The 27,911-nt window shown below is 36.4% G+C and overlaps 1 protein-coding gene across 9 annotated transcripts in view; it reads left to right on the top strand.

The window, feature by feature from the left end:
* RIC1 (RIC1 homolog, RAB6A GEF complex partner 1) overlaps positions 1-24,606 on the top strand; it is a 46,067-nt gene extending 21,461 nt beyond the window's left edge. For 2 of the 9 annotated variants that reach the window (XM_041396960.1, XM_041396968.1), the window contains 23 exons: positions 2,516-2,623; positions 3,706-3,848; positions 4,086-4,222; positions 5,177-5,268; positions 6,351-6,439; positions 7,293-7,437; positions 7,905-7,953; positions 9,065-9,217; positions 9,501-9,704; positions 11,130-11,168; positions 11,432-11,542; positions 12,126-12,215; positions 12,839-12,999; positions 14,023-14,161; positions 15,236-15,352; positions 16,132-16,860; positions 17,185-17,343; positions 17,454-17,587; positions 18,561-18,847; positions 19,649-19,843; positions 21,612-21,801; positions 21,931-22,119; positions 22,420-24,606. In XM_041396960.1, the coding sequence (XP_041252894.1) occupies positions 2,516-2,623; positions 3,706-3,848; positions 4,086-4,222; positions 5,177-5,268; positions 6,351-6,439; positions 7,293-7,437; positions 7,905-7,953; positions 9,065-9,217; positions 9,501-9,704; positions 11,130-11,168; positions 11,432-11,542; positions 12,126-12,215; positions 12,839-12,999; positions 14,023-14,161; positions 15,236-15,352; positions 16,132-16,860; positions 17,185-17,343; positions 17,454-17,587; positions 18,561-18,847; positions 19,649-19,843; positions 21,612-21,801; positions 21,931-22,119; positions 22,420-22,705 (3,946 nt within the window). In that variant the 3' untranslated portion in view covers positions 22,706-24,606. Of the gene's footprint in view, positions 1-2,515; positions 2,624-3,705; positions 3,849-4,085; positions 4,223-5,176; positions 5,269-6,350; positions 6,440-7,292; positions 7,438-7,904; positions 7,954-9,064; positions 9,218-9,500; positions 9,705-11,129; positions 11,169-11,431; positions 11,543-12,125; positions 12,216-12,838; positions 13,000-14,022; positions 14,162-15,235; positions 15,353-16,131; positions 16,861-17,184; positions 17,344-17,453; positions 17,588-18,560; positions 18,848-19,648; positions 19,844-21,585; positions 21,802-21,930; positions 22,120-22,419 lie in introns of those variants that run through there. The other 7 variants (XM_041396963.1, XM_041396962.1, XM_041396961.1 and 4 more) reach the window with 7 other exon arrangements.
* Positions 24,607-27,911: the final 3,305 nt, after the last annotated feature.

The following is a 27,911-nucleotide window of genomic DNA, read 5'->3' on the forward strand; positions in this document are numbered from 1 at the left end:
ACAGATGCCATGCAAATAGCAATGATTATATATTTGATTTGACATGCAGCTGGTCAGTCACTTGAATGTGTTCCTCTCAATTCTTGTGCAAAAGTGAGTTACTTAAAGTTTGGCTGCAGCCATAGCAGATGCTGATGTGGCAACCCAGACCAAACATTCTTTCCTGCTTCAGTCATCTGTGTGCATTCTTCGTTTAAAGGTCAAAGGCGCTCAGCCAGTAAGGCTGACTCATGCAGATGTGGATTATACGAACACTGTGTACTTTCGGTAGCGCCTCCTTTGCACCCATGCTAGGGGTTTCTTTTTGAATTGATGAATTAGACAAAACCATAGGCAACGAGTTGAAATAGTGGCATTTTTGGATTTTCAATCAAGGTGATGTACCTCAACTCTGTGTGGATTGGCCTCTTGCAAGGTGGATAAAAGAAACCTTTTTGGGACAGGAATTATAGTGCCCCAGTGGAAAAGATAAGGTGCCACAGATGGTGGCCGATTCACTAAAACTAGCTTGTGAAACTGAAAATATTCAAATATTCTTGCCAGCTGTTTTTTTATCAAAGGTATCAAAGGTGTTGAAGGGAAGAAAAGCCAGCCTATGTGGAGACTTGAAATTTTTCTTCCTGCAAAAGATATCTTTTAAACCATGTTGTTACCATTCTGGCTTTGTGGTTTGTGCTGTGCAGAAACATTGAGTTTACACTTGGTTATGTACTTTGTTCAGTTAAAACAGACATGTTAAGTTGTGTCTTATACCTACCTGCATTACTTAACCCCTTCATCTCAGTTTTAGTCACTTGCTTGCACAATTCAATTTTACCACTGATTGTTAATACCCCCGAGTAATTTCATCTAGTTTGGGAGTATACTCTCTGGAACTATGTGTCCACATGGGTTGAAAAGCCTATCTCCAAACACCTGGGGTTTTGTACATTTTAAAAAATACCACAACAACCCCACCATGCTAGTATTATTAAAAAAAGAAATGACTGGTTTTTTTTCAGGGATCCTGTCAGTCTATGAAAGCCAGCTTACATGAAGGGCTAGATCTTTCCTAAGACAGATGCCTTTTAAAAATATTTTTTGTTCAAAATGCAGCTTTCTAATGATTTAAATTTATACAAGTTGTAGATCTTTTGGTGGTAGATTAACCTTAAAATAATTTTTTCTCATTTTTCTATGTAATTCTTCACAGCAACCATAGTTTCGTTTTGGAAAAATGATACTACTTCCATCTGCTAAATGCGGATTGTCAAAGTTTACCTTGGTCTTACCTTAGCTGGCATATATCTTTGTCCTTGCTACATAAGGAAAGGTATAGTGCTCATTAAAGAATAACAGATATGAATATGGCATTGCTATAAAATGGTAACGAATTAAGGGATTGATACCTACTTAGATAAACAAGACAGGAAAGAGATTGATGTATCCTTGTGCTGTCAAACTTCTCTAAATCTGCATCTGCTTTGGTTTCTGCTGTGTCTTAGGCAGTTATATTTGCTACCCTGATGTAAATTAAAATAAATGTTCTGTCAGTTAAAATACAGGTAAAGATTACATGAATTTGTGTACTTATCTATGGTTTCTGACTATTGAAGTAACTACAAATTCTGACTTGTCTGCAATGCCTGTTGTGTTCATAGTTTCCTTTGCTTACTAGCATAATGCTCATTAGATAAATGAGCTGAATGACATGTTACAATACTTATGACTGTAGATCAGTTTTCATTTTAAAAAAAGTTTAGAAAGCACATGGCACATCTGATAACCCAGATAAATAAGGAATACTTTATTAATGCTGTATAGTAGTATGGAATGATGTTTTGACATAATCAATGGAATGTGAAATTTAAAATGAGGAAGATAAAAATAGGATGCTTTCTACATCTAGAAGTTAATATTTTGTAATGGTCTGTTTAAAGGGAAGGAGTCAGTGTTCAGTCATCTCTTCATAGTTGGTCTTAGGTTAAAAACTAGTTAATTTGCTTCAGGGAGAAATATTCCTATGAAATACTGTGATAGATGTCTACTTGTATTATGCATGCTGAATTTATATTATAAACACTGATCTGGCAAAAGGAATGGAAGAAACATAAACATTTTGAAGTATGTAATATCTGTAATGCATCTTGAAAAATAATGAATTGGAGATACTTAAGAATTCAACATATTTAATTACTGTAAACAGTTGAGTAACAATTTATTAAATCAGATTTTTCACTGATACATATCCGTTATTTTAGGAGTGTTAAGGCAGGCCACACAGTTATTGTAATGTTCATGCTCTGTTCATTGTCTTATTTTGCCTATATACTAGACTAAACTTTTAGCACCAAAATAATATCCTAGTGCTGGTTGTGGCAGATGGCACGTGACTGGTTGGTGTGGATGTCTGTGCATACATATGTATACACATACATATATGGGGGAAAAAAAGACCATGGGAATGTGAGTTGGCAACTCTTGCATCTTTTGAGGGACAACCTGTTTTAATTCTAATATTTGTCTTGTATTTTAGAGGAAGCCCTCATCTGAAGGGAACCCCACATTATAAGGAAGAGCAGTGTGCTCCTTCATTAAATCTAGAAATGAAGAAAGTGCTGGACTTGCAAGCCTCTATCACAAGGTATGCTCATTAATTGGGTCTTGCGAATTTTTCTGTATGTATCAATACTTTTTTAAAAGGTGAAGGGAAAACTGGATGGAAGAAAAGGCATCTAGTTTTTAGGCTTATTAATAGTAAGGACTAGTATTAGTATTGGCAACTAGTAAGTCTGAGGTGGTGAAAAAGTAAATTGCTGCTTAAGAATTATTCCTGTGCTTGGCTATGCTGATATTTTCGGCATATAGAAGTATGTAGTATGCTCAGTATTACTGTGTATTACTATAAATGAGTTTGTCCTTCAACTGCAGGTGTGTATTAGAGATTTCATGGAGGTGTTGGTTGGTTAGAGCAAAACTGTATGCAGCATTTCAGCATTTCTCCAGATGCCTACAGAGAGTCCACATTGATCCTTTTTCTTTACCTCTTGCTTTTTTGTGGTGATAGCCTGTCCTGTAAATAAATTTTGAGTATGCTAAATAAATATGTGTGAAAAGTTGGTGAAACTTTATAGCATTGGAGGAGGTGGAAAAGTAACAAAGTGAAGTTCGGGAAGAGGCTCCTAAGACAAAATGGGTGTTAGAAGACATGCAGTATATACTGGAAAAAGCTTTGTATGCAAGTAGATTAATAGTAGTTGTCAGGAGTTTCGAAATGTTTAAGGAAGAATTTAGAAGGAGTCTAATTTCTCCATCAGTTTGTTCCAACCACAGATTAAAATGTACTGTGCATTATTTGCAGCCTAGGCAGTATTGTTAATTTTCTGGGATAGATGAATAATTGACTGTTGGCAGCAATGCCTTATAGTTAGTCAAAAGTATTGAAAAGTTCTTCAGCAGTTAGTATCCCAGTCAAGCAATTACTCTTAAAAATACAGACCTGTTCATGAACAGTGGTTGCTGGAGAGAAGTTGAGGTGTATACCTAATTTTGTCAGCATGGTACATGTTTGTAACTTACGTGTAACTTTACAATGCAGTTGCTGGTATAAGAGGCAGTAATACAGTTTTTATGACATTCATTGATATCCTGTGAAATTGATTTGAGATTAAGTTTTTTTAGGGATTAACAAATTAACAGATTTGATTAACAAACATCTTTTGTTAGTTTGCAGTCCATGTTAGAAGATCTGCTTGTGGCTACTGCTGATGGATTTCTCCATCTCATTCACTGGGATGGTATGACCAATGGGAGGAAGGCCATCAACCTATGTACAGTTCCGTTTTCTGTAGATCTGCAATCTTCTCGAGGTAGGTTTTAGGGATTCTCTTGCTTACAATAGTTACCTCTTAGTGATATACCATCTAATATAAAATATCCTCTCTGTTCTTAAGCAGAGATGGTAAAATTTTGCCATTTGTAAATGGGAATGAAATAGTCTGTTTAAATTAGCTTTTCTCTTTAAGGTAATAAATAAACATCTTAAGTATCTGTTGGCTTGAATATTTCTGTGTTCACGTATTTTTAAATTACTCATACATTCTCAGCAGGTTCACTTTTGGGATTTGAAGATATTTACATCAGAGATATGGAATACTGTGCCACGCTTGATGGTTTTGCTGTTGTTTTCAATGATGGCAGAGTCGGTTTCATTACACCAATGTCAAGTAGATTCACTGCTGAGGTATGTTTCCTTTAGCATTTCTACCATGCACAATAAATGTGTTTTCCTTGCTTTCTGCATTTCAGTTGGCTTTCTAATTTAAATTCTGTTCAGCTACAAAGAAATTAAAATTTTAACATCTGCTCAGGAGATGACATATGAACAAGATTGTATTTTGTGGCATAATTTGAGCTAGATTTTTATAGGGTTGGTACCACTGGGAGGCCATAATTGATAATAGATTTAACTTTTACTTATTCATTGAAATTGTCATCACAGACTGTGTCTTATTATGTCAGACCAACAGATTGATTTCCTGTTAGAAGTGACAAGTGGGATGACAGGAAGTGGTTTCTCCTATGGCTAAGTATTATAAGTACTGTATCTAGGACTTAGTTCTTATCAAGTCAGTCTCTTTCTCACAGTGACAAGCATACTTCAGAATTTCTTTTACAGGAATATTTTCCAAGTTAGTTATTTTCTTACCTGTAATTCAGCCTAAAAACTATTACATTTTATTGTTGGATATCTGTATTTTAATTACAGAATACTGAAAAGAATACATCTATTGAGATTCCTTCACCCACTTAAAACACCTGTGATCCCAGCTGTTGCAGATGGAAACTTTCCTGTTTTTCTTTCTCTCTTCATCTACCATCTACATTTTTTTTCCCTAGGCAGTATTAGGGACTTTTTTGCCTTACAGTTATTGATTTATTTTGTTATTAAGAGATCTTATAAACAGTTTTCTTACATACTGATATCTTTCTGTAATTTATATTAAGAATAATAAAACCAGTTTTGCATTTACTGGATTTATTTGTTTGAGCCGTGTCAATTGATCTTGACATTAATAGAAATTTTGAGATCATGAAGGTCAACTGACAGATGTGTAATATAGTGGACATGGATAGAAGCTGACTTATAATAAAAGCATTGTTTAACAAAAAATCTTCTGAATTCCTTTCTGTACAGCAGCTCCATGGTGTTTGGGCACAAGATGTAGTTGATGGAACTTGTGTGGCAGTGAATAACAAATACAGGCTAATGGCGTTTGGATGTGCCAAGTAAGTTTTTTAAGGCTGATTCAGAGCAGGGGGAGATTGTTTCATTATAAAGCTGAATTAGTAGTTGCTTCTTACTAAGTTGGGTTGCAAGAACTGTAAAGATGAAAAGAGTCAGTCTGCCTGGAGATTGCCTAATGTGCTGTAAAGAAGGCAGGAGAGAGGTGGAAAGAAATGGTTGCTTGCTTGAACTGCAAGTGAAATTTGTTTGCTGTTCAGGTCTGGGGAAAAAAAAAAAAAAAAAAAAAATGGCTGGACCAGTAGCAAGGATTGCAAAATGCTGCAATCCCAGCTGATCTCAAAGCACGATTTTAAAGTCAGTTTTAAGTAGTTATAAAGTCAGTTTTAAGTAGTTATAATAGTATTGGACAAGAATCAGCACTTTTTGCTCAACTGAGACAATGCTCTGTACAGTCATGATTTGGTCAAGAAAAATGTTGTCTGTTGGAGTAACTGTGAATATTTGCAGAAGTGCTTCTAGTTGTAGTATTTGGCATACTGGTCCTTCAAGTCCCCCCTGTGTAATGTTGCTTAAGCTGGCCTTAGAGTGCAGCTTTTTATTTTCTTTGATGATATTTTCCTGGGTTTTGTTTTAGAACATTTTAAAAAATCTGTTTTATTTTTCATCTGTCCTCTTAAGAACTAGTATTCTTGTTTGTAGAAACAATACAGTATGTTGGTGTTTCCTCTGAAACAGGAATAGTTACTTTAATTTACTGATCACGGTATGCCTTATTATATCCCTGATGAAACTTTGGCACTGAGTAAATACTGCCTTCTTTTGTGGATTGTCTGGCAGTTGGAAGCCATAAATGTATGTGGATTGTATGTACATGTATATTTTAAGAGAATGAAGTTGTTTCACTGCATTGGTTATTCTTGGGCTGGTGTTTTGGGTCCTCTGATGCCTTCTGGAAAGCATCTTAGATATTTGTTTCATAAAGTTCTTTGACTATTACTTGATTCAATGTCTCTGTTCTAGATAAATTTTTTATTGGTGAGAGAAGTAGTATCTTTTCTTAGCCTCTTGAAACTGATAAGAAATCCAAATGTCTGTGATCTAAAGCATGTGTAATGTCTTCCAGTGGCTCTGTGCAGGTTTATACAATAGATACCACCACTGGCGCCATGCAGTTTTCTCATAAATTGGAACTGACACCAAAACAATATCCTGGTGAGCTTTTATTGCTAGAATTTTCCAGCTGCTTTTAGGGCATACTATGTTTTTTATCATTGGCTAGTTAGCCTCTGTTTATTTGTTTGCATAATCACTTATGTGAATAGTATTTACTCCTGTCTGTTTGTAGTAATTAACTCTTGTGTCTTTGCACTTTTAGCTGCTTACTTTTTAATTAACTTTTGGATGTGTTTTGTATGTGAGGGTTTGGGTGGATGGTTTGTGTTTTTGTGGGGTTTTTTAACTAATTCTTAATCTTGAAATTAATTTTCAATTACCTCAGGAAATTAGAGGTTATTGCCAAACTGATAATGAGTATAATAGAACTGTGAATTAATTTGAAGCAGCTGATTTACAGGGTACAGAAAATATCCTGAGTAATGCAGCATCCTTCCTGCACTGCAGTGTATTTTTTCATATAGTATTCTGTGCTTGAGAGTAAGGCACATACTAAGTGGGTAAATTGCATCCTCAACTGAAAATATGTGTCTGTTGGTTTTCAGTTAAAAAACAAATCTGTAAATAAGTTTTACATTTGTTTTATGGCCCTCTATCATCTGAAAAATTATTTTATCAGAAATATTGTTCTGTGGTTGTCTTATAGCAGTGTACTTCTGGCATGTTTTACTGTATTCTTAGTTTCTTACGAAACCATGCATGCATTGGAAAGAAACCATTTTTTGTTTGCTACTTATTCATTTTGAGATGGTCAGTTTGATAAATGCACCAGTCAGATATTTTTATGAAAAATCAGATATTTACTTCCATATATTTTTGTTTATACTTTTACAGTAAACAAGTTGAAGGACTTCCACTGTTTTCACTTACTTTGTTGTCTACTTTTAAACAGATATTTGGAATAAAACAGGACCCGTTAAACTAATCAGGTGGTCACCTGATAGCTGTGTTGTGATGGTGACCTGGGAATGTGGAGGTTTGTCGTTATGGAGTGTTTTTGGTGCTCAGCTTATCTGTACTTTAGGAGGTGATTTTGCGTGAGTATTTTTAATGACATTGTAAAGAGTTTATTAGAAGTCTTTGTTTTTATAATTGAAAACTTAGAATTAATCACTGAATTAGCTTTTTAAAAATCTCTTTTTCCTTTGTGATTTCTTAGATATTAAGATATCTTGGCAAATATTTAGGAGGGGATCATTTAAATATAATGAAAAATGTGTTATTTTAATTTTGTAATGGTCTTTTTGTCTGTAAAAGCTAATTGCCCTAGTAGCAAGCTTGAGCAAGAAAATGTTAAAACTCCCTCAGTGCCTGTATTTCACATAGTTTGTGCTAGACATCTGACAGTTGTATTGCCTTTTTTGTAGTGTCATGGATCAAACAGGCTGTACCATTTGAGATGAGATTCAGTATAGAACCATATGAAAACACAAAGATAGGAATTTATTTTATTATTCTGATGAAGTCATTTGCAAAGTCAAACTTGTTCTGTTCTGTTTTTAAGGTATCGATCTGATGGTGCCAAAAAGGACCCTCTAAAAATCCGTTCCATGGTAAATATGAATGTAAAATGTGTAATAGGATGACTCTTAATGTTTTAAATTCTTTTTAGTATAACAGATTTTCAAAAAATCAAACTTTCTTTTGCCTAATTAGTTTTCTAGTAAGATGCCTATGAAATTGAAGGACAAAAGGACAACTGATGATTTTTTTTTCATGGAGTACGCATGACATGCCTTTTCTTGCCTTTGCTTTTAATAGTAAGAATGAGCACTTTTGTTTTTTTTCTTAATTTTGCTTTTTTATCTGGTGCTATATTTCACAGTGCAGTGAGACACAGATCAGCATTAATTGTAAACTCCCTTATTTCTCTAAAATTACTAGCTGGCTTTTGACAGTTATTCAGATTATAAATTCCAGAGAAATTTAACTGCTCTTTTTTAATACAAACTAGTTAACATTAATTCCAGTCCTGCTAATCTGCAAAATCAATAAAGAAATAGAATAAATTAGAGTAAATTTTAAATTAGAACAAATTTCAAACACATTCTACAAGGCCTCATACAAACAATGGTGAATTTTGTGCAGTACTTCTAAAACAGTTTGGTTTATTCATCATGACATAGTTGCTATGAAGATTGGCAACTCTAAGCATGCATCCCAAGTGGAAGTACATCTATTCAGTGATGGTACCTTTTAAATGTTCCTCTTAAAAAATTTGAAAAATTGAAATTCAGATATAATTGAATCTGATAAGCAACAGCCAGTGTAGTTTTGGAAATCAGGATTGTTTCATACTTGGCTCTGTGGACTTTTTGTTTGTTGCCCTAAACTGTGAACTAAACAGTCTTCATTACTAATGTGGGTGTCTTTGCTCAGTTACACTTCATTTAATAATTTTTTTTACACAAGACAGGAAGTAATTCAAGCTAGATTCTTACTGTACCTTGTGAATTTTACTGTTTGATTCCTATAATGATACAGTTTAGAACAATAAAATGTGTGGATTTTTTCTAGGCTCATGTATATCATACGATCAGTTAAAATAAATTTCTGTAGTTCATGTTTTATGAGAACATGTAGTATTACATTTATATACATGTATGTAGTGTTGGGCTATAACACTATAATAATATTTTATTATTGTTATCCTTTTACCTTCAGACCTGGGGATCAGAAGGGTATCATCTTTGGGTTATTGACGGGAATTCTTCTTCAAACATGAAACCTGAAAGAAATACAAATAATGAAGCTCAGCAGTTTGGTATTCTGCAGTTTCCGTTCATCAAGAGTGCGCTCACTGTTAATCCTTGTATGGTATGTTTTTTGTTGACAAATATATCCTTGTTTTAGATCATACTTCCAGTTTTAGGTGACCTCTTAGTTGTTCTCTCAGATTTTAGTGCTGTTCTGCCATTAGAGTTGTCTTTCTTTTTTGTCATAGAGCCTTTAAAATGGTACTGTGAAAATACTGCTATGCAATATTTCATATTGTTTACTTAGAATCTCTTAATATATTGATCATATGTTTTCCTTTGTCTTCTGTATGTGGAATTCAAAGTTGCTTTTTTTCTTTTGGTTTGGTTTGGTTTTAATACAGAGTAACCAGGAGCAAGTCCTCCTTCAAGGAGAAGATCGCTTGTATTTGAACTGTGGAGATGCCGCACAGACTCAGAGTCCCAGGAATGCTTTGGCACACTCTGAACATAACCACAGCAGGGAAAGAGGCCCATTTTCAGATGGCAGTTTAGATTCTCAGGGTTTAAGCACTTTACTAGGACACCGGCATTGGCATGTTGTGCAGGTAATTGATCCTGGTTGCCCATATGTACTTTGTGCGTGCAAGAGTTTGTAGGAGTAGAATATGCAGCTCATCTCCTTACTCTCTTCCTTTTTCCTCTGGTATGAGATCATTGCCTTTTTATGTGGGGGTTTGCCATGGTACAGCTTTTTCTCATTGACAAAAGGTAAAGCAACACTGGTCCTATGAGCCTTGTGGCTATGAGTTTGCCTCCTAGCCAATCAACAGTCTTAAAGGTCTTGTAACTTCAGGAAGGAGTAGTTAATTACTTTCCTGTGCTTTGAAAGAGAGAATAAGTGCAACATGCAAGAAGTGATTTAGGTGTTTGTTTTGTTATTTATGCAAAATGCTTTAAGACATATTCAGCTGATGAATATAGCCTTCAGACTCCAGTTGTATTTTCAAGCACAAAAAATGGCATTTATTTAAGCATGTAACTAAAGCTTTACAATATCAGGCTTTCAAAGAAGAAATTGTTTCCAGCGTTGTAATGGGACTTCTATTTTCCCTGTAATATAAATAAAAGGATAAATATCTTTTAATCTGTAATTCTAATGTGTATTCTTTGATGCTTGAATTGGTGACACTTTATAAATAGAGATTTCTGAAAGGTCTCCAATATTTTGTTTTTCACATAGCACATGAATCAGTAGTATTAAAAAGTATTTGACTCTAGGCATATCAGGCAGGTTCTAGATACTTTTGAATTTCCACTTTAGCTGGCCAGGTAGCTCTTCTGTCTTCTAAAACTGGTGGAGGAAGGAGATACCTTTGTTCTGTGGTAACAGTAAAGCTGAAACAATTAGAATTACTGTGCAGAGGAACATATCCATGAAAAAGGACAGTGGCTGGGTCTCAACAGTTCCTACCTGCCTTGTGTCAGATTAGAGAATGGAGTTCTAAGCTGGGTGTGTATCATCCCATGTGACATGAAGGATATAGAATTGGGATTTGATCTGACGTACTCCAGTAAAGTTTTCTCATAAGAAGGCTTTTGGATATGCTGGTGTATATTTGTGACAGGATTAGAAATTTCATCCCTATACTGAAAGTCCTGTCTGAAGGCTGTATTTATCAAAACCTTTAAGTTCCTTTGAAAGATTCTCTTAGAGAGGGAAGTAGCTGGGAGGAGAGATGAGCAAATTGTGGCTATTAATCTGTAATATAGTATTAGTTAGTGCATGTTGTTAATGTGTTTCAGTATTTTGTGTATTTGAAACAAGGTAGCATTTAGGCATCAATAACTTTTGGTGTATGGGCAGTAATTGTATTTAAAAACAAATTTCCAACATTAAATACCTTTATGATAGTGTTTTGAAAAAAAAACACTGACATTGTCCAAATTCCTACAGGATGTTAGAATTAATCAGTACTTTAATGGTAGTTGGTATAGTCATGTGGTTTTGGTTTTCTGTCTTTTTTTTTTAGATTCATAGTACATATCTAGAGAGCAACTGGCCTATAAGGGTGAGTTATTTTAAGAATATGTTCATGGTTATTTAAAAATATTGGAGGGTTATAATTGTCCATTAGGATAGGCTGAACTCTGAAAATGAAATCGTTATTTTACTTTACAGAAAGAAAACTGTGTTAGTAAAGTATGAAACATGAAGATATTTCACACGTTTTGAGTCTGATGTTATTGCCTTGTGGCACCACATTTTTATAGGATATATAGTTTAAATAAGTTCCCTTCTGAGGTTCTGGTAGCTTTTATTTCTTTTTTACAGTTTTCAGCTATTGACAAGCTTGGACAGAATGTAGCTGTTGTTGGCAAGTTTGGTTTTGCACATTATTCTTTGCTTACCAAAAAATGGAAGCTGTTTGGAAACATTACTCAGGTGAGAGGTTGTGGAATTTTATTCTGGTGCACAGGGAAGATTTTAGTTGTTGGGATGTAACACTTGGAGAAAATTAAAGAGTATAATTTTCAAGTAAACGGCCTGTAGACACACTTGGGATTAGGGATGCTGGTATACATGTGTTTCTCATAAAGTGTCTGAAACACAGATCTTGTGGTTTTGACACACTAATTTGTGTCTGAATATTAGCAGAGCATTCCAATTTTGAGTGCGTACAGTCAGACACTTGATTCCATTTTTTGTATCTGAGAGTTCATGTGATGTAGCTTTGGATGTAAAGCTTGTAAATTCTGGCTAGAAACACACTTGAGAGAGTCCAGGAATGCCAGTAGCATGAAGAACTGTGGAACTGTATTTTGTAGGATGAGGTTTGTCCTTCACATACTACTCTTTAGTACTTTGGTTATTTTAAACATTAAAAACTTCTTATACATAGTCTTGGCACTATGCATTAAACTTAGAGATCATGCATGGCTTTAAGAAATTACCCATATAATGTACATGTCTGTGTGTATAAGTATATAAAAATACATATGTCATCTAATTGCTTTTTTCTTTTCAGGAGCAAACTATGATGGTAACAGGTGGCTTAGCATGGTGGAATGACTTCATTGTTCTTGCATGTTATAATTTAAATGATCACCAGGAAGAGGTGAGATACTTTTCTTCAAACTAAACATATAATGATTTGAATATCTAATCTGTATGACAGTAGTATTATAAGCATGAAATTTATTGTGGTGTTGAATACATGTTTATACATTATAAACTTTGGTGGCTTTTGGTTATATTCAGAATTTATATATTAATATATAAGTCATTCTTTGCCAAAAATTTCTGTTGTTGTTATTAAAACCTGTTTTCTTCTGACTACAGTGAATCTACTCATTGTTCTGAAAACTTTTTGACATTTTTGCATGTTAGCATGAAGTGTGTTCTGAGACACCCGTATAGAGTGTTTTGGGATAGTTTTGCAAGCTTTTAAACTATATGGCCAGAGGAGATGTATTCACTCTTTACTTTTTAAAACTGGTGAATAAAATTCCTTATGATTGTTTTTCAGTACTTCAGATTTGGCTGTACTGTGCTTTAACTGCTTCAGCTATAATAATAAAATGCAATAGATAAAATACTTGATGAAACGAAAACTCAGTAGAGTGTCTTGGTAGAAATTCTTGACAGCCATTCCACAATAAAGAAAATAACCAGAAGTGGAATTACTATTAGCTTGTTGGTAAACAGAACCTGTATTAAAACGACTCCTTTTCCTTGCAGCTGAGAATCTACCTGCGAACGTCTAACCTTGACAACGCGTTTGCTCACATCACCAAAGTGCAAGCAAACACGTTACTACTGAGTGTCTTCCGGGACATTGTGATATTGTTCAGAGCAGATTGTTCCATTTGCCTTTACAGCATTGAGAGAAGGTCTGAGGGGTGAGTGTCACTATTTGAGTGCTTTTGCAGTAAGGTACCTGTAGACCTGCTCTCAGTCTGAGTAAATTCCTACAATAATACAAACGTGTTTGATAGCTGGGGGAGTCAGATTTTAAAATACAGAGGGGTGTTATCTCTACGCGCAAGTTCATGAGTGCTTTGACTTGCATGCATGCTGACAGGCACATGCAAGGTAGAGGTAGATAGTGGCTGATGTGTGCACGTTTCCAGCTGTCTGAACAAGCATGTTCTAAATTATAGGAATTTGAGAACTGAATACAGATAGGACAAAAAGGGACTAAAAGACACCTATGTATTTGAATATTTTAAAATAAAAACATGTTTCTAACATTAGAAGCAGTAGTTAGTAAAGGGAAGATGGCAGCCAGCTTGCAAAGATGAAGAGAGAAAAGATTTGGTCTTGGTGTGGTGTTGAGGAAGTGCAAAAGAAGTAGCAACATAAAATATGCCAGGTGCTTTCAGACAGTTAAGATTAGTGAATCTAAGAAGGTGTTAAAGATACAGAGGCTTTGGTGATCTGGGGGTGGGGGGGGGGGGGTTAAGTGCCTATGTAGGTGATTTTTCTTACAGTTATGATATCTTCTTTTTATGAAGAAGGGACCTTTTTGTGGTAGAAAAAGGCAAGTTGTTGATAAACTTCAGAGAAAAATATTTTCAATGCTTTTAAAAAAAGCTCCCAACAGAATCCAAACCTGGAGACTGTCTCATTGAAGGGTCAACAGAGTCATATTCTGAAGTATCTGATATTGTCTTTTACCCATGCATAGCTGTATTTCCCAAGGTATCAAGATCAGTAACCCAGTTTAGATTTGTTTGGTAACTTTATATAGAGTAGATAAGTGGGCATTTCTACTGATTCCTGATTAAAGGAATGTCATTTGTTCCATAGAGGAAATTGTTTGTGAAGGGTAAGTTGCTTATTTTCGTTAGGTTTACTTCAGGGTAGTTACTTCATGTTAAGTACTGTTGCAAAATTTCTAAATGTAGTCATTTTCCTTTCAGTCTTAATCCTACCGCCAGTATCCAAATTCTTCAAGAAGTGTCCATGTCTCGGTACATTCCTCATCCTTTTCTTGTAGTGTCTGTTACATTGACATCAGTGAGAACAGAGACTGGCATCACCTTGAAGATGCCTCAGCAGGTAATAGAAATCTCGAAATCTGGTAAAATTTGTGCCTGAATTTGTTAGCTTACTCCTTAAAGGTTAGCTGGCTGATAAATCCATCACAAATCAGTGACTCTTCTATGTGGTAAAATCCAGAATGTGTTTTTTTCTGATGTTCATTATATAGACATTTTATGTGGGAACTGGGGCTGAGGGGGTGGATAGAGAAGTACGAGTTTAGATTTTATTTCATACCTTCTTTTCTTAACTTGCAAAGTTTGAGACTAAGTCCTGGTAAATAAATTAAATTTAACTCTGTCAAGGGTGTATTGCTCTACAATATCATGAGGTACTGTATCATGTATTAAAAAAAACCCAGAGCAATCCATGGCATTAGGAATTACCTTTCTTGCAACAACATGTCCATTACTCAAAGAATAAATCGAAAAAATGGAAAGATGGCATATGATCCTATAAGGCATTCTATGTCAATTCTGCAACAGCCAAACAATGACATAACATGTGAAGGTCCCTGTCTTAACTTCAGAATTTTGTCAGGGCACTGAAAGCACATGTAAAGAGAACTTGGATTTTTATTGTAAACACAAACAGAGGCTTAACTGAGCAGAATACTTTGCTTTCTTGACACATCTTACTATAACAATTTTTCTCTAACTGCAGCTAAATAAAAGTTCAAGATTCTGTGCAAGTGTGGCTGAACTCTTTTTGGCTCAGCTGTTGGGTTGTGTATCAGTGTTAGTCTTTGCAGTCAAATACTGGCAGTCATACTGTGATGATACTGATAAGAACACAGAGCTTTATTTTTCTTAGAATACTGGTGGATTGCCCATTTTAAGACACATGGTTGGAAAAAGTCCATGTTAAACACATGGAATGAGTTTGGTGAATAAGAAACCTTCCAGTATTTACTCCTCTGCACAAGAACTGGTTATTGATTTTTCTGAGTCCTTCTATATTGAATTCAGTTGTTAGTTATCTCTGTAAAGTGGCACATTTAATTTACATTTTTTCTGGGTTTTTAATGTGGATATGAGTAAAATTATAATTCAAAAAGCTTAAATAATTTGAGTAATATTTTTCTATCCTTAGGCTTGTGAAGCTGAAAGTATTATGCTTAACTTAGCAGGACAGCTTATCATGTTGCAAAGGGATCGATCTGGACCCCAGATACGAGATAAAGATAATAATCCTAATCAAAGAAAGCATGTGAGTAAATGTATGTGGAGTGTTGTATGTGGCTTCAAAGATGTCAGTGATGGAAGAAGCTGTGCAAGAGAATGGTCCAGACATAAAGAAAATAAGACTATAAGCACAACAGTATCTCTGCTTACAGATGGAATTGTTGGCTGGAAGTATATTAGCATTTGCTCGTGTTTGCTAGTTATATTGAAATGAAATAGACAAGCTTTAAGAGTAAAGATGCTGCCCAAAATTTTGTATGCACCAATAACAGAAAATCTCTAGTCTGTCCAGAACTGTTTCATATGTTTATGGAACATGATCATTTTTTTCAGAGTACATTTGCAAAGTTCTTGGCAATAACAACAATAGAAATCAATCACTGACCTTTGAATTCTTCTGAGCTGATGAAAACCAATTCTCTGTGAAACAAGCACATTGGGAGAGAGAGATTTGCAAAATTCAGATAAAGATTTGTCAGTCCTAGGTTGGACGTGGGGGCTAACTGAAGAAGCAGAGAGCAGGTTTTTATTTTTCACCTTTATTCTTATCTCTCTGCTTCCTGACTAAGTATTAAGGAGGTTAAAAAAAGAAAGATGTCTTGAGTTAATATAATTATTAAGTCATCTTTTGTCACATGCTAGGATGCAGATAAGAGAGAAGCGGATTTGTTTCTTCTTTGTTAGAAGAATTACATGTTTGAAGACAGTAATTCTTAGCTGAAAAATAGAGTTCTTGTGAATAGGATAAAAATGAATAATGGATACTGATTTTTTTTTAAATTTTTTATTTTTCATTTTAAATAGCTGCCTTTTTGTGCTCCAGTTGTCCTAGCTCAATCTGTTGAAAATGTATGGACTACTTGCAGGATTAACAAACAGAAACGCCACTTACTGGAGGCTCTGTGGCTCAGCTGTGGTGGGGCAGGTATGAAAGTCTGGCTTCCCCTGTTTCCCAGAGATCATCGAAAACCGCATTCCTTTCTGTCAAGACGGATCATGCTGCCTTTCCACATCAACATATACCCATTGGCTGTTTTGTTTGAAGATGCCTTGGTTCTTGGTGCTGTTAATGACACTGTGCTCTATGACTGTTTATACACTCAAACCAGTGCTAGAGAACACTTAGAGGTTCTCTTTCCTTTCTCCATTGTTGAGAGAACCTCTCAGATCTACCTCCATCACATTTTACGCCAGCTCTTGGTTAGGAACCTCGGTGAACAAGCCTTGCTTTTGGCCCACTCCTGTGCCACATTACCATACTTTCCTCATGTACTAGAACTGATGCTTCATGAAGTGCTGGAAGAAGAAGCTACCTCGCGGGAACCTATTCCCGATCCTCTCCTTCCCACTGTGGCGAAGTTCATTACAGAATTCCCCCTCTTCCTGCAGACAGTTGTTCATTGTGCTAGGAAGACAGAATATGCCCTGTGGAATTACCTTTTTGCTGCTGTTGGAAACCCAAAGGACTTATTTGAAGAGTGCTTAATGGCCCAGGACTTGGACACAGCTGCCTCTTACCTTATTATCCTACAGGTAATGGCACCAGATCTATTGCAAGAGTACTGATATTTGCTAATATTGCAGTATGTTAAAAATAATGTCATATCAAAGTTGTGCATGTTCAACAGATCTTTAATTTAACAGTTTTCTGTTGATACTATGTCCAGTTATGAAGGGTGGTAAGATCATGCAGTGTAAGTAGTTAGTTTACCATTTTAAATGGGAAAATTATAGCATTAAATTTTCTGGTTTTAATTTTTGGTGTACTCCAATGTGAAGCAGTGTGGCTTGACTTAGTAGAAGTTCTGATGCTCTGTAGTAAAAGTAAATCACTTAATTATGCTTTGTTGCTTGCAGAATATGGAAGTTCCAGCAGTTAGCAGACAACATGCTACTCTCCTATTTAATACTGCCTTAGAGCAGGGAAAGTGGGATCTCTGTCGTCATATGATCAGATTTCTTAAAGCCATTGGCTCTGGAGAAACAGAAACACCCCCAGCTACACCAACAACTCAGGTTTGTGATGAGAAAAGTAAATACTGTGCATCAAGCCTTGTATGGTTAATCTTCATGTTGTGTATCATGTTTGGTCCTTTGAGTGTATGTTTTGGTTTTCTTGCTTTTAGGAACCTAGTTCAAGTGGTGGTTTTGAATTCTTCAGGCATCGCAGCATTAGTTTATCCCAATCAGCAGAGAATCTCCATAGCAAATTTAATCTGACAAAAACACTGAGTATGCCCTCTGGCCCATCTGGAAAAAGGTAATGTCCTCTCCTTCCCCACTTTATTAGGTAGAAGACTAGCTTTCTTACCAATTTAAGCTATAGAAATAAATTATATGCTAGGTTTGCCATAATCTCCTTCTACATCTTTTGCATTTATAATTTCACAACTTTTGTACTGTGTGTGTCTCATAACATTCTTGGGAAAATATATTCTCACACATGTAAATAATACATGTATGTGGGTTTGTATGAATGCACAGGCATGCTTACCTAGATACTGCTGATCAGAAGACTCTGAAACCACTGGATGTGGGACACATTACATGTGTAGTAATTTAAGTAGCTAGTAAGACCACGTGCCTCATATTTAAAGGACTTGTTTTGCTGAAGAATACATTTTGAACATCTCACAGTTTGCAGCAGTGTGCTGCTCTGCTTCTGTGCACATCTTGATCTGGCACTGTGTTTCCAAGCTACAAATAGAACATTTTATGCCTTGGGGTGAACCTCTTTAAAGCTGCTGTATACTGACTTGATATTGATAGTAGTACAATTCAGAAGTAGTATTGAACTGAAATTCATTATTATCTTTGCCTTGGTATTTTTCCCCTTCCTGGTTTCTAAAACCATCCTAGTTTCAAATCTGAATTAGTAATTTTTAATAGAGAGTACTGTCTTAAAGGTTTTGATAGGAAGGCTTGTATTTTGACTTGACTATTTCTCTAAACTTTGCAATGCCTTTTATCTCTCTTACTTTACCTTTTTCTGCATTGCTAATAGTTTAATGCTCTATAAAAACTGCTGCTGTTGTAACTTAAATCCTTTATTTCACCTACCTGTTGAAGCAGAGGGATCTTTTAGAGAATATAAACAGCAAGGAATTAGGGAAACTGCTTCTGCTGTTATATAGAAAGCTCCCCTTTTACTACTCTGGTCACTCAATGCAGTTGTGACCTTTGTGACTCAGCTTTATCAGTGTTCACTTGGCTGTTCTGTGCTGTGTGTGTAGGTGGAGTAAAGACAGTGACTGTGCAGAGAACATGTACATTGACATGATGCTCTGGCGGCATGCTCGGCGTCTGCTGGAGGAAATCAAGCTGAAAGACCTTGGCTGCTTTGCTGCACAGCTGGGCTTTGAGCTGATCGGCTGGTTGTGCAAGGAGCGAGCCAGAGCTGCCCGTGTGGAGGATTTTGTATGTGCTTTGAAAAAGCTGCACAAGGATTTCCTCTGGCCATTTCCAGTTATACCAGCTTCATCCATTAATTCACCTTTCAAGAATGGAAAGTACAAGACAGGTACAGTAACATCTGAGTTTGATAGATTTCAAACTCAGATTTCCTTCCTGCAGTGCTACATCTGTGAATCTCAGCCTGTTCTGCCTCTCTTTAGCCAAGATAAGAACAGGCTAAGGCTTGCCACCTGCACAGCTTTCTCACATAGAGTGTTTTTGCAGAGATTCTGTTTAGCATAGACAGTATCTCTTGTGTGATTACCTTTTCTGTTGAAATCTCCTGCTTTCTAAGGTGTACTGAATTGGATATCAGTGTAGATGTTGAACTTAACATGGAAATTGCTTCGGTGTAAATTCTGCTGCAGAAAATTACTAAAATCAATATTCTTTTATAGTATCTAGATGACCCTTTGATTAACTTTTTTAAAAAGTAATGTTCCTAATGTTTGAAATTTACTTTGTTAGATGATGAAAACTTTGAAGACTTCTGTAAACCTCCTTATTGTTACTGATCTCTCAGTTCACTACCTTACCTCCTTACAGCAGAGTTGACATTTGCTACCTTATCTCCAGTATGGCAAGGTCGACATTGCTGCCAAGTCTTCCTCTTCTCAGCAGCAGCATCATTATTTACTTCTGTTGATGCTAACACTTTATTACATCATACTTCTTTTATGCCAGTGCTCTCATAAAAAGCTGCCCAGAAATTCCTGAAATGCCTAAACTTGCTGCATTCCTTTGAATTTCATTGGTCCCCTGAATATTGACTTTGATGCAAGTTTTAGCTTTCTGAAATGCCTGAACTGTCTAAATTTCCTTCTGGGTATTTACATGATTTTTCTGTGGTATGTTTTGATTTTTTTAGCTGTGGGGGAGCAACTACTAAAATCTCAGTCTACAGACACCTTTGTAAACATGGAAATGGACACAGGGATTTCAAACACACCTCGCAGTCGCAGCTGGCTTGGTACTATCAGCTCTTCTCAGAGAGAGATTGACACTGTTTCATCCCATGGACCACACATGCAAGATGCATTCCTTTCTCCCTTGCTAAGTAAAGGTTAGTCACTCTTCCTTCTATCTGCTCACTGGAAGAATGTGAAGTGTGTGCTTATATTTTGATATTTGTGTGTCACTGCTGTATTGTCGCTTCCCAACTACTGATAAGAAAAATTCACGGAAAAACAAAAAAAAGGACTTACTGAAACATGAACTGAATTTTTTACAACAGAAATGTAATGCCCATGTTGTGCATCTCTAAGTACGTGAAGTTGAATATGAAATAGATATTTGCTGGAGTTTCTATCTGTGGTGATAACTTGAAGTTCAGTATTTTTTCAGTCTGGATAGGAAGAGTGTCCTGTGTTGTGGCTTTTTGTTTGTCTCTTGCATAGATCAACCTCTTGCACAGGTTGGAACAGCTCTAATTGCATTAACTTTGTACTTTTGGGTTTCTTAAGAATGATACTAGATACATTACTTACTGAGGAAGTTGAGGATATTAGAGATCCATATAGCTGTATTTTTTCCTATGGCTTTATGTAAATTGTTTTTTAAAAGCTGCAATGTATGATGAACTTAGTAAAATAGAAAGAGAAATTGTACTTTGTATGTATTTTTTCTGAACACAGAAAGAGATGGGAAAAGTTTGTCAGACCATTCTAGTATTTTTAAAATTTTGTATACTTCCTCTTGTCCTTGAGCACAGAGCAACGTTTTCAACAATATCTAAACAATGTGATTTCCACTCCATTAGGGCAAAGATCTAAGTACCTAGTGTGAGCTACAATTTCTTATTTTTTACAACTGTAGAGTCTTCTGTGAGATTCAGAGCATTAGGAGATCCTCTGTGTCTGCTTGGGCACAGTCTCATTTTATTTTCACTCCTGTTTCTCTTGTTTTTTAAATCTGGAGACTGCAAGAAAATAGGTATCTCTTTTCATTGCCCTGATTTTATTGCTGCCTGCCACTAGTGCTCTTTCTTTAAACAAATATATGTGGGGGTTTTTTTCTGAGCTGGATGAAGACCTTTGAGTTCAATGGACTTTGCTATGCATTTTGAAGCAGTTTATTTCTAAAGAAACTAAATGAATAGCCTTCAAAACATTGCAAGCTGAATTCTAATTAAAAATTCACAAGTTACTAATCCAGCACTGGTATTTATTGGCAAGAAGATAAATTAACTTTTGACTTCCTGAACATTTTCCAAGAAAAGATGCATCTGCTTTAATATGGAAATAGTTCTCAAGAATAGGTGCCTTTGTGACTCACCACTGCAATGGTTTTAGCTTTGTTGTTACTGTTCCTTTGAAAATCCTGTTACTGCATGTGCTCTTTGTGTTTTTACTGGAAATACTTCTTTTTGTAATCTGTGCTGATAAATATTTACATTACAAAGCATTCAAAATCTTCATGGTTTTGTGTAAAGAAAATAATTTAATATTGAAACTTAATTTTAACAAAATTTAAAGTTAAATAAGTAGAATTTTAGACAGACTGTAACCCTTCCTAGACTTAATTCTAGGACTGTAGTATGCGAGGTGCTGTATTGGTGCTTTTATGATGATTGCCAACACATACCTAGGATGCCTTACTGATAATAATTCTTACAAATTATTTTTACTGAATAGAAAAACTATTGCATTCCTGCAACTTTAGTTCTTCCATCCAGTGTGACAAGAAGAATGCTGAAGCGGGATGGACAATATGCCTGAAGTAACTGTGATGCACCATAAAGCATTACTGTTTGTCAGTTTTTTTAGGAAGTAGTTCAGAAATTCTGAGTCTTACTAAAGTAAGTAGTTTCTTTTTTCCCTTATGTTTCTGAGTGTTTTTGATAGGTGATGAATGCAGCATTGGTTCAGCAACAGACCTGACTGAAACAAGTTCTATGGTGGATGGAGACTGGACCCTGGTGGATGAAAACTTCTCCAGTCTAAGTTTAACTCAGTCAGAGCTTGAGCAGCTCTCTCTAGAGCTGGCCAGTAAAGGGCCACACAAGTCACAGGTGCAGCTGCGGTAAGTAATGACACCTTTGAGACTGAGAATTGCTGGCATGCAGCATTTGGAGAAAGAGACAATCTACACTATCACACTGCAATTTTTGTCTTGGGAGTAGAAAAACAAACAGCTTTTCTTTCCATATAGGTATTTGCTACATATCTTCATGGAAGCAGGATGTCTGGATTGGTGTGTTGTCATAGGCCTTATTCTCCGAGAATCTTCAGTTATCAACCAGGTTTTTAGTATCATGCAGTCCTCTGATACTGATGGAGAAATCTGTCAGAATATCAAGACTGGCCTAGATGCTGTTGACAAGTGGGCTTCTACGGATTGGTGAGTGTTACTTTCTACCTTCATGTTCATTTGAGCCATAGATATTTTTTAATGTAAAAAGTAACTTCGAGTAATTACATTGGCCTTAGCTGAAACCTCACTTTAGAGAGTTGTAATCAAACTGGGAAAAAAACCCCAAAACACAAACTAAATCAAAACGAACTCAGAGCAACCAGTTTTCTAACTTGTTTGATCAGGTTGCCTTTATCTCTTTATAAATAAACATTTCTGCTTTTCAGGCACATGACAAAAGTATTAATTTTAATTAATTTATGTTGTTCTGTCCCATTCTCTTCCTAGCCCTGGGTATAAGCCATTTCTCAGTATCATCAAACCACAGATCCAGAAACTAAATGAAATAGTAGAAGAGCAAGTACAACCAGAAGCGTTTCAGCCAGTGAATCCTTCTAAGGTTCCTGAACAAGTGAACCCAAGAGCTGAAGAAAGCAGGACTTCATCTAGCCATGGCACTAATCCTCAGAATGATGCTGGCAGCACCAGTGCAAGCAGACATGAAGAGGACAAGGCTAAGACAGAGGATGAGGATTCATTCCAAGAAGGCAGTTATGACTGTGTTGTGTCTTAAATGGAAGGTCAACAATTTCCATTTGTTCAGGTGTGAAAGGAAGCAAACCAGCTCTTAGATCTCCTTCTGTGTTTTGGATTTCAACTCTTTTTAATTTTGTTTGTTTTGGTTTTTTAATATTTCAATCTTTGAAATTTTTAGTGGGGATAACTAAATACCAGTTTTATCTAATAATTTCAAAAGGAGGCATGACTCTTTTTTGATGCAATGGCCAGACTTCACATTTTGATACTTTAAATAGTGTTGGGGAGTGAATACACATGGAGACAGATTCAGCCAATGTTTGTCAGTACCTTTACATCACCAAAATGTTCCGAAGAAACTACTTATATCTTGCTTCAGTTTAAAAGGTGAAGAGGGGATTAAATATAAAAACTGTTTTCTTTGCAGCTTGCCTGCCTAATAAATATCTGATCAATGCAGTTTGGATTGGTTTGATACCAATATTTTGTATTAAAGGACTGTAAAATATATTGTATGTTTTTGTGAATAATCTTGTACAAATACTCAAGACTGTACCATATTTGGAGGTACCTATGTGTATTTGCATGTTTCTAGATGACTAGGAAAGTTAAAGCAGAGTTGCACTTCTTTCTGGATGAGGCATACTTTACTGACCTAACACTGACACAAGGTGGCTTACCTGTTTTCTACTGCCACTTAACAGATGTAGCTGGGTTAAGGGACTGCTGAAGGTTATTTATTTCATTGTAAATTCTTTTCTGATAAGTGGATTTTTAAAATGTAAATAATCATCATATACTCTTGCTATGGAAAACTAGTTTAACAGCTCATACTTAAACATTTTTCAAACATTTTATAATATGCATACTTCTAACTAAGACATATTTAACTTTCATACAATGTTATGAAAACCTGGCTGCAGAAGTCTGTTGCTTTGAGGTACTTATTTTTTCTAGCTGCTGTCCCTATGTAATAACTACCTGTAACAGTATTAATTTAGATATAGCTTGTTTGTACTGTGCAATCTGAACAAAAATGCAACATTACTCATTTTATACATGATAAACTAGTTTATTTTTTATAACATCACTTGATTACTGACATGGACCAAACTACCATAGGGTAGTTACAGCATCTGTTGCTTTTCTAGTGTAGTTACTAAATGCACATCCATTTAAACTCTGAAACTAAGATTATTCACAATTAAGTTTTAAATTAATTGTGGTTTCATCATCTTTATTTCCTTTGTAGATAAGATCAAGTGCTTTAAAATGTGCAGATATTAAACTGTTGCTTTAGAATGGCTTTACTAAGCCAATACAACCAGTACAAGTGCAATAATTGTGAGTATTACGTGGAAGGCTGGAGCTATTAATGAATGCAACTTGAACTTCATTTTAAGAGTTGAAACTTGAGACTGAATTTAGAGGAAAAAAACTCGGTTTGAGTCCCAGCATTAAGCTTATTCTGCATTGTAGCTACTGGTTACAGATAATGTCTATCATACCTACAAGCCTGTTGTGACCTGACGTCAAAATTCATTATTGTTTTAAGGGGATAATACTTAAAGCTTTTTTTATGATAAAGAAACCTGCTTAATCTATGTTAAAAGAAATAAAAACTGTGCTTCAATTAATATTTTTCTGTGGTTCTGTGGTAATGATGTAAGCCAAGCCCATCCTGGTCAGCGTTCTGCTGTTCAGGTTTTGGGTCTGTGCAAGTAAAACATACATTAACTGATATATTAACATTCTTAATATTCATATCTTGCTACTGTGCTACTGTTGTTTAGCAGGTAAATTTTTTTAGTTGTGAAATTTTAGAAGTTTGTACTCCTTTAGTAGTAATTATCTCTATGCAAATCGTACGTGCTAATTTTGTATTTTGATTTCACTGCTGTTATACTTGTAATTAAAAGACAAATGTATTCAACTTTACTTGAAGTTACTCCTGTGAAAAAGAACTCCTTCTGACATCAAGCCATTCAGGTAGGCCATCATAGAGAGACAAAGCTCTCGGAGAAACCATCTGATGAAATTGTTTTTTGTACTCCTGAGGCTTGTTTTTTACAGGATGAAGGAATCGAGCCTTTGCCTTATTAGTGCATCTTTGAAGTTACATACACCTGCTGCTGTGAAAAGAGATGCAGTGGGTTTAGGTGGCAAGGGTGTGGTAGTAAGGAGGGCTGTGGCAGACCGAGCCAGTTCCAACAAACACAAGCTGGTGCCTCCTCTCCGTAATGTATTTAACAAGGAGTAAAAAGTGCTATGGAAGATGAGTGAGGAAGAGTCCTGCAGGCAGCCAGACCCATAATGGAGGAGCAGGAGGAGGTATTCCAGGCACTGGAACAGATTCCCTGCAGCCTGTGGCTCTATGCAAGTAAACACACACATTAAATGATATGCTAAGTCTTGCTAATTAGTCTTGCTAATTACTGCTGTGGTACTGCTCAGCAGCATAATCCTGCTAGATGATGGGGAAGCAGGCTCTACACCTGCAACCCACTGTGGAGCACGCTGGAGCAGATATCCACAGTGGCAGCCTTGGAGCACTCACACTAAAGCAGGTGGATGGATGAGCCCTGAATAAAGCTGCAGCCCAAAGAGCCCACGCAAGAGCAGGTTTCTGGCAGGAACTGTAGCCCACAGGGATCCATGCTGGAACAGTCTCTTCCTGAAGGACCACCCCAGCAAAAGGAGGATCCACTTTGAATAAGTTTATGACAGACTGTATCCCATGGAGTGGACCCCATGCTGGAGCAGGGCAATAGTGAGGAGAGGAAGGAAGCAGAGAAGAAACATTACAGACTGACCAGGACATGACTCTTAACTGACCATCCCCAGTTGAACACCACTGTGAGAGAGAAGGCAGAAGAGTGAATCTGGGAAGGACGGGGAAGTTGGGGGAAAATGTTTGGTTATCATATTTTAATTTTAATTGGTAATAAAATAATTTTCCCAAGGCCAGTTTGTTTCATCTGTTGTGGGTACCAGTGAGTAATGTTCCTGTCTTAACCCATGCATTTTCTCATCCCATTTTCTCCTGGTCTGCTGAGGGAGGGGTGTCAACAGTTTGGTAGGTACCCACCAGCTACCCAGGGATAACCCTCCACAAAAGGTCTATTCCTTCTACAAATGTGCACTATTTAACTAAAGACAGGAAAAATAGGCCACTTAGCCAGTTGAGGCTAAACATCTTTTTATGGAATTCCAACATGTTGACACTCTTCACTTTGTGTATCCAGCCCACATAAAATTGGCTGATGTAAGATTTCCTCCTTCACAACAATTTGCACGTCAAGTTTTCTTGATCTGTTTCTCATCCTGTGCGAAACCAACTGTCTCGAAAAAATAGGAACAATACTCCATTACTATTAGATCCTTTCACACTGGGTATACTTACAAAACTGCTTGAATCAAGCTGCAGTTCTGAGGGTAATTTTTCACTATCACTTGCCAACCCAAGTAAGCTAATTTTTCCTCAGCATGTTTTTGGTCAAAGAAACCAGTTCAAATGGCTTTAGAGCCAAAGTGTTTCTAAGCTACAGGTTTGAGACCCAGTGTTAAGTAAGCAGAAATACCTGAATTCATAATCTAGACAGAAACTGAAAAAGGAGGTCCTTTTCATAATAAACTGAGGGGAAAAGTTTTCTATGGCTATAACGATATTATAAAAGATGATGGGTAAGTTGCTGAGGGTGGTAAGCTGGTTTCAGCTGGAGGATGGATTTCCCATAAGTAAAAGGGAACATAAAGGCAACAGACACAACCGACTGTCTCAGCTTCCTATCCTAGAGCTGAACACTGCTGAAGTACTCTAGTAGGCAGTGACAGGAATGGCAACACAGGGTGAGTGGTGTAAGTCAGCCCAGTGTTTAAGCAAAGAAAAGAGAGATACTAACACGTTGATAAACACTGTTTATCACATGGCCCCTGAAATAGGAAACTCCTTGGGCTTACTTAATCAGAGAGCACTGAGAGAAGATTTTATTTAAGAATCCGCAGCTGGAGCCTAAAGCTACACTACATAGCAGACACAAAACACCTAACTACTCTTTCCTTACTTTTTCCAAGTTGTTTCCTATCCAAAAACTCCAAACCCTCCAAAAAGCCCCAACAAAAGACTAAAACAAAAAAAATCCACCAAACAATACAAACACCTTGAAACAAACCAAACCAAAACCACCCAAACAGGACAAACCACCACATTCTCCCTTGAAAAAAAAATCTCCAAATAAACTGTGTGGGCAGCCTTCTAAGATGGTTACTTAAACTCACCTGTGTACTTATTTGCTTTGAAGCTTCCATTTGTTCCATTCTCAGAACAGATTGGAAGAACTATTCCTTTTTAGATGAATCACTGCTAGTTTTTTAAGACTGATTCTTTCATCTTTCTGCAGCTGAATTTTTTAAACAAATGTATGCTAAGGAACGCTGATGCTTGGCATCCTGCTTGAAATACATATCTCCCTAAATTAGCTTGCACTTCCTGCTCAAGACTCTTGCTTTAATGCTTAGCATTTTCTCAAGCTGTACCCACAGCTTTGACAGAACCATGAAGAGTTGCAGCCCAACAGAACCTCTTCCACAGTGAACAGGAGAGCCTAGCTAATTTCTAGCATCAAATTTATCCCCCAAGACTGAAAGGGATTTACATGAAGATTAAGAATGAATCTTCTATGTTCAAAATGGAAGCCAGTTACGTAAATTGGCACTAACCACAGAACGTAGTTTTAATGATCCTGCATGTCTTCCTACCATTCTCCATCAAGACCACATACCAAGTTCCAAAATGGGTCATCCTGCAGGCCCCTTCCAGACAATTATCAGAAGTCAACTTATGTTTAGCCCTCAAGGGAGAAAAGCATAGAACAGCTTTGCCATGCACACAAACTGTTCTTCAGCTACATCCCACCTGCTACAACTACCTCTGTACAGACTTGTTAGATCTTGTCTATTTGATTAGTGTTTCTCCAGGAGAACTGCAATCCAACACAGACTGAGAGACATTAAAGACAGGTCTTACCAGCACAGAGCAGCCCCACTCAGCTCAACAGTCTGTCAGTTTGTGTATGATAGCTGAAACTTTCCTGTTCATTGCACCTATCCCAACACTTCTTCAAATGCATGCTTCTACTTGACAGACTATCTTGAAGGTATGGTGACACACTATAAGGATGCATGCACTAGGTTGTATAACAACAAATGTAGAGCCCCCCTTTGCTTAAATTGATAAAGCGCTT

The sequence above is a fragment of the Onychostruthus taczanowskii genome, unplaced genomic scaffold (assembly GCF_017590055.1).
Source record: "Onychostruthus taczanowskii isolate IOZ18803 unplaced genomic scaffold, ASM1759005v1 scaffold133, whole genome shotgun sequence".
NCBI classification, from domain to species: Eukaryota; Metazoa; Chordata; class Aves; order Passeriformes; family Passeridae; genus Onychostruthus; species Onychostruthus taczanowskii.